Genomic DNA, 6000 nt, shown 5'->3' on the forward strand with positions numbered 1-6000 from the left:
AGAAAGTACTCCATCTTTCACTTCTAAGGTTTTATGTATCTGAGCATAATTTAAAAAAAAGAATCGCTGACCTCAGATGACCAGAATGACATGATATATTTCATCATATCAGTGTTTATTTAAAAAAAAAAAAAAAGTAAGGCAAAATGCAGAAGCAGTGTGTGAAAAACTAACTACACCTTTACTGCTTCCACAGGAATTAAGAGAGTAATCATCATCAGCAAGTGTGGCAGTTTGCTGTTTGCTGTTCTGGTGTGTGTTAACACAATGCCAAGTAGGAAAGACATCAGCAGTGATGAATGAGAAGCCATTGGAGCTCAGTCAGGGAATGGTTATATGGCCATTTCTTCCATTACTCTATTGTGAGTTGCATTCTTCCTAGAAGTGGACATTCCAGCAAATTCACACCATGGTCAGATTGTGCAGTGCTCAAAGAAACTCCCAAAAACGTTTTTGATAATACAATTGGAGAGTACTGCACAAGTATGTCTTGTTTGCCAGGAGAAAGCCTCTTTTCTCTAAAAAGAACTAGACAGAGCTTAGGTTTGCAAAGTTACATCTGAACAAATCACAAGCCTTCTGTCCTTTGGACATACAAGACCAGTGTATAGATGTCTGTATATAATGCAACTAAAACCCAGAATATCAAGACAAATACCTCATACCACCACCATGCACAGTGGTGCAGGGGTGACTACAGGACCTGGGCTCCTTGCAGTCATTGAATCGACCAAGAACTCATCTGTATACCAACGTATTCTAGAGACAAATGTGAGGCAATCTGTCCAACAGCTGAAGCTTGGCGTACCTTGAGCTATGCAGCCGAACAATAACCCAAAGCTCAGCAGCAAATCTGCGAGAGACAGTCCAGACCAGCTGAAATGCTGTGGCAGGACAGCACAGCATGTCCACAAACCTCAATGAACTGGAGCAATGCAGTAAAGAAGAGTGGGCCAAAATTCCTCCTGAATGAGAGACTGATAAAGTCGTACAGCAAATTATTACTTCAAGTTTATGCTGCTGATCTACTGAATCACGGGGTGGACTTAGTTTTTCAGACACTGCTTCTGGCTTTTTGGGTCAGTGTTTTTTAAATAAATAATGACATGTGTGTTGTTGTGCATCCAAGGTGCTAAATAATTTTAGATATGTATACATATAAACACACATAAAACCTTAGAGTTAAAAGAGGGATACTTTCTTTTTCACATGACTGTATGTACTGTATGTACAGGTTGGGGTGCTTCCCTTTGACCTCTGCTGAAGGGAGAAAAATCGCTAAAAAGAATTCATCTTCCATGATTAGCATGAAAAAAAAATAGGGCTTTTAAATGACCTCATTTAACATGTCAGCTTTCTTTCTGCCTCTGCCTATAGCATTGTAGATGTGAAGTGTATATGAAGTTTACTTTAAGACTGTCTGACTTAAGGCTTAACTAACGTGTACTAAAGGCACCTCTGTCTAATTTTCAGATTGTCCTTCCTGCCAAACCGGAGCTACAGCGACAATGGACGGACAATTCTGGCCAATGAGCAGGAATCCCAGGACTCTCTTGGACCTCTATGAGGATGACTATTTTAAAAACAGAACTGTGATGAACCTTGAGGTGGACTTCCTCAAATAATAGTGATCGTGTCCCTTCTGGATATTCGAGCTATGATAATGCATCATCATTGTCTGATTTACTTTACTTACTGGTCCTGTCCATGGATCTCTAAAGATGTTCATTACTCAAGTGTGGAGCATCAGAACGGACTTGTTTGTTATAAAATAGTTGGATCAAGGAACTGTGCAAATGTTTCCAGGCATGCTCTTATTATAAAGCCCAAAGAACTAGTCTGGATCCTGGGTTCAGCGAACTGCAAGCCCATCCATGTTAACATAATGTGAGACTCATTAACCTAACCTAAAACAACAAGCTGTAGCAGAGCTACCTGCCTGCTGCTCATACAAATGTTTGTTCATATAAGAATACGGCTTCTTTTACAGTACTGCTTTCTTTTACTGTCTTTTACCAGCATAAACTAAACGGCTAAGGTGGCACTGGAGTCTGACACAGAGTTTTTAAAAAGGACTTCATAATTTCTGTTTTTCATTTCTAATCCTGCTGTGAACAAAAACACCAAAGACTGAAGACATGGACATTTTGATTTGATTTCTCCCAGGAAAGGCATCAGCGGCATCATGCAGTTCAAACAGTGCTGAAGCACCTGCATAACGTTTTCATGGAACATAAAACATGGCCGGACTTTTGTCTGCAGGCCAGCGGCAAAGTTGAAGTGTAGCTTTACGCCAATGTGAAAAAATGTATGTCAAAACATTTATCGTGGTTTTCATCGTTCTGCAGAGAATGACGGTGATCTGTGTTGGAGAATATGCTTTACTTTTGTAAATTTATAAGATAAACTTCTGTAACAAAGCACTGAAAGTTCAGGCGCATTGCCATAAATGTGTCTGAAAAAGTGAAGGTTTCAGGAATGTGAAGAAAAATCCGCTCTGGTGTTTGTGCTTGTGAATGAGTCCAGTTTCCTGTATTCTTTCATATAAATAAGGCTGCTGTGAAACATGAAGAGAAATCACTGGAGCATACAGTCACCGGCCACTTTGTTAGGTACATCTGTGAAACCACCTGTAGGCGCAAACATTCAGTTAGTTAATCACATGGCAGCAATTTACATTTACACATAGTCAAGACAAACTGCTGAGCTCTGGAGGAAAAAGAGGGTCCAACCTTGTACTAACAAGGCATAACTAATCAAGTGGCCAGTGACTGTAGTTGGATGAATAAGACACTTTGAAACAAGAAGCACTCTCACATATCAAAAAATAGATACAACAGCAATATATTAGAACACCAGAAGTAATTTCTAGTAGCCAAAGCTTAGTGTATGCAGGTCAATGTACAATTTACAAACTGAACCAGCTGTACATGGATCAGGATCAGGAAATACCTGCAACCTTCTGTCACATATTCAGTTTATCTCAGAGTTGGGCCTTAAATCCTGCAAACCTTTCTCAGTCATGTATTTCATTATGTGTGACTTAAGGAAAGTAAAAAAAATCTTGCAAAATTTTACTGAAACAGGAGAAAATCTTTTCAGCCAACGTTCACCAATTATAATTTAGAGAAGTAGGAGACTTTATGTCAGTGAAGCACAAATAAGTACATGTATATACCAATATAGCGACTCACTGGGTGCTTTATGAGCTATAGGTATTACACTGCCAGTGCTGGGTTGGACCCCCTTTGCCTTCAAAATTGCCCTAATTCTGTGCCAAAGATTCAACAAGGTGGTGGAAACATTCCTCAGAGAAATTTGGCCCGTATTGACATGATGAAGTTGCTGGAGATTTGTTGGCTGCAAATCTGTTATGTTGTAAGGTAAAGAACTACAATAATACAGAGAAAAACCCAACCAGGTGACCCCCTGTGAGGAAACAATTGGCATCAGTGGGAAGGAAAAAACACAGAGAAATACATACACATAGCATATCAGACTTGAATACACTCACTGGAACAAAGTCTGACAATTGCCCTCCCTGTTAGATGTCATGTTTCACAACATGAAAAAAATATCAGCAGCCTCGTGCTTGCATTTACAGAAGCACTGCATCTGCTGTAGATTGTAATAAATTCAGGATCGGGTTTATTTTGCACAAAGGCAGTTTTCAGCTGAGGTGGGTGTGAAGGTGTGGAATTTCACAAATGAAGAATAACAGACTTGGAGCTTTTGAGTTGCTTGATCAGTGGACTGATCAAGTGGACTGTTTTAAAGGCAAATTAGGTGACATTTGACCACTAGAGGGCAGAAACACTGTAAAACAACCTCAAAGAGCCCTTCAGTGGGATTTACAACTCAATGTTAAATCTACGCTGTAACTTACTTACCTAGGTATGTGCTAATGCAGCTTGTAATGACTGTAATTTGCCTATTCCAGCACCATCTAGTGTTTCATTAGAGAAACTGCAGAACAGCTGCACAGCCTGCAGCCCAGGCTCTACATAAATTCATTGCATAAGCCTAAATCAGACTTTAAGGGAGTACCTGTAATTACCTATTAGTACTAATTTTGTCTAATTGAACATATGAAAACAAGTTGATGTGACATAGTGCCTACATTTAAAAACAACAACTAAAAGCAGTACAGTTTGGCACCACTGGTGACTCCTTTACATTTTCCAGACTCCTTTGATTCCAAGGTTTATTCTAAGTTTAGCCCACATGTTGTCTGTCTAAGTTGGTCTCCATCTATCACAGCGCGTTTTGAGTTTGACTTACAAAGGCGTGAAGCTATTATCCGCCTACTGTCTGTCATCACTAATATCTGCGTTATATTGTCCTTCTGCATTTAAAGCATCAGTTAACACCTCTTCTTTCTTTTTCTTCTCAGTTCACAGCCTCCATGTATTTCATGTTTATTAGACGTGATAAAGATGCCAAGATATGAAAGCATTTTAAACATTTTGACTTCCAATCTGCAACAAGGTGTAAACAAAAATTTATAGATTTGTCATATAAGGCTCATATGTTGCACATGTTAACAAAGAGCGGTTTATTTACACATTGACTCTGCACCAGGCAACATTAGCGTTTACTTGGTAGTGTTTTTGGCCACCTAACAGAATAACATCCAATAGACAAGCTCCTTTTAGCTCTGTCTCTTTTATATAGTCCATCTGATTGCTGAAATCATTAAGATCCATCTTCTGCTGGAAAGAAAATACACATATATGGTCCTTAGAGTCTGTATTTTAAGCAGATTGTCCTCTTTCCCCCAGATTTTGGCAGGGGGAAGCCTATTGTAGTATTTGTGCCTTCTATTGAACGTTCACTTGTCCCAAATTGAGCTCTGTGATGTGATCCTTTCTTCAGCAAGCCGGCATGAGAAATCAGGCTCTCTGTGAGGCTGAAGCATTTTTAACAAGCTTTCATTATTGTTGGAGGTGGTAGGCAGTAATTACACACAAAGCCCCTCATCAGAATCCTGTTTGGTAACAGCAAACCTGAATATCTCCAATCATTCCCAGTGCTGCTAAAAAAAGAAAAAAGAAAACAAATGACTTAGGTTGGAAGTTTGCTGGCCGTTAACTAAACGGTGAATTCATTATATTGTGAGCCTTCTCACAACTCTCTGACTCCGCTGCAATCCTTCTGGGATTATATCCTGTCCAAGACCTGGAGATCTCAAGGCTCTGGCTCATATAGCACCACAGTGCCAGAGATGGACCCGGTCTTCTAAAAACATTTGGCTCAAAGATTAATCTGAAGCTAACACAGGAACAGAACATTATTTTTAACCTAACAAGACATAGATTTATACTTCCATCTATGGTACTGAAAAAAAATAATGTTGACTGCAATGGAGATGTTTTTGTTTCAGGGTCTGATCTCTTATAGCAAACAGGCCTGCACAACGCAAAACAATTTGTTTGAGGATATAAAGTGTGGTACCTCATCATGGGGGTTTATCACTCTTTCCACATGGAGGCAAGATCTTAGAGTTAACTTCAAAGCACGGCCCCAAGAGCCACTTTTAGGTGTGTCTCATTCATTGGGAAGCAGTCCCACATGGTTCCTATTGGAAAAACTTAAATAAGCTAGCTGTAAGCAGTTCATTAAGCTTATTAGACATGCTCCTGCTCAACCAACCTGTTAGTCTCAACCAACAAGTATTTTCTTTCATAACACCAAAAAAAAAAAAGAGTTTGAAAATTCCTTCAGTGAAGCACAAATCTTACTTTAACATGCAGCAAGTTTTACTCATGGTGTACATCGAGTTGTAGCGGGCTCTCTACTGCCCCCTGTTATCAGAGCTCAAAACAAATCCCACTGGTTGGGCAAATTTGTAGGTAATTTCTATTGGGAAAACTGGGCTAAAGAACAGTGCATAGCCACAACCAGCACCACCCGGGCCTGTCTCAAACGCAAACAGTTGTTTCTTCAAGCCAAGTAAAAGATGAGCAGAAGACATCCAGCTGCGCAGCAAAAACTAGTACC

The 6000-nt window shown here is 39.7% G+C and overlaps 1 protein-coding gene across 1 annotated transcript in view; it reads left to right on the plus strand.

Annotated features, from left to right (window-relative positions):
* The window catches only part of si:dkey-247m21.3 (5-hydroxytryptamine receptor 4), a 59776-nt gene extending 54280 nt beyond the window's left edge, over nucleotides 1-5496 (plus strand). Inside the window, exon 7 of the mRNA XM_040000395.1 lies at nucleotides 1474-5496. Coding sequence (XP_039856329.1) covers nucleotides 1474-1567 — 94 coding nt within the window. The 3' untranslated portion in view covers nucleotides 1568-5496. The remainder of the gene's footprint in view (nucleotides 1-1473) is intronic.
* The last annotated feature ends 504 nt before the right edge of the window (nucleotides 5497-6000 follow it).

Source organism: Simochromis diagramma, unplaced genomic scaffold (assembly GCF_900408965.1).
Source record: "Simochromis diagramma unplaced genomic scaffold, fSimDia1.1 OVJJ01000596.1, whole genome shotgun sequence".
Lineage (NCBI taxonomy): Eukaryota > Metazoa > Chordata > Actinopteri > Cichliformes > Cichlidae > Simochromis > Simochromis diagramma.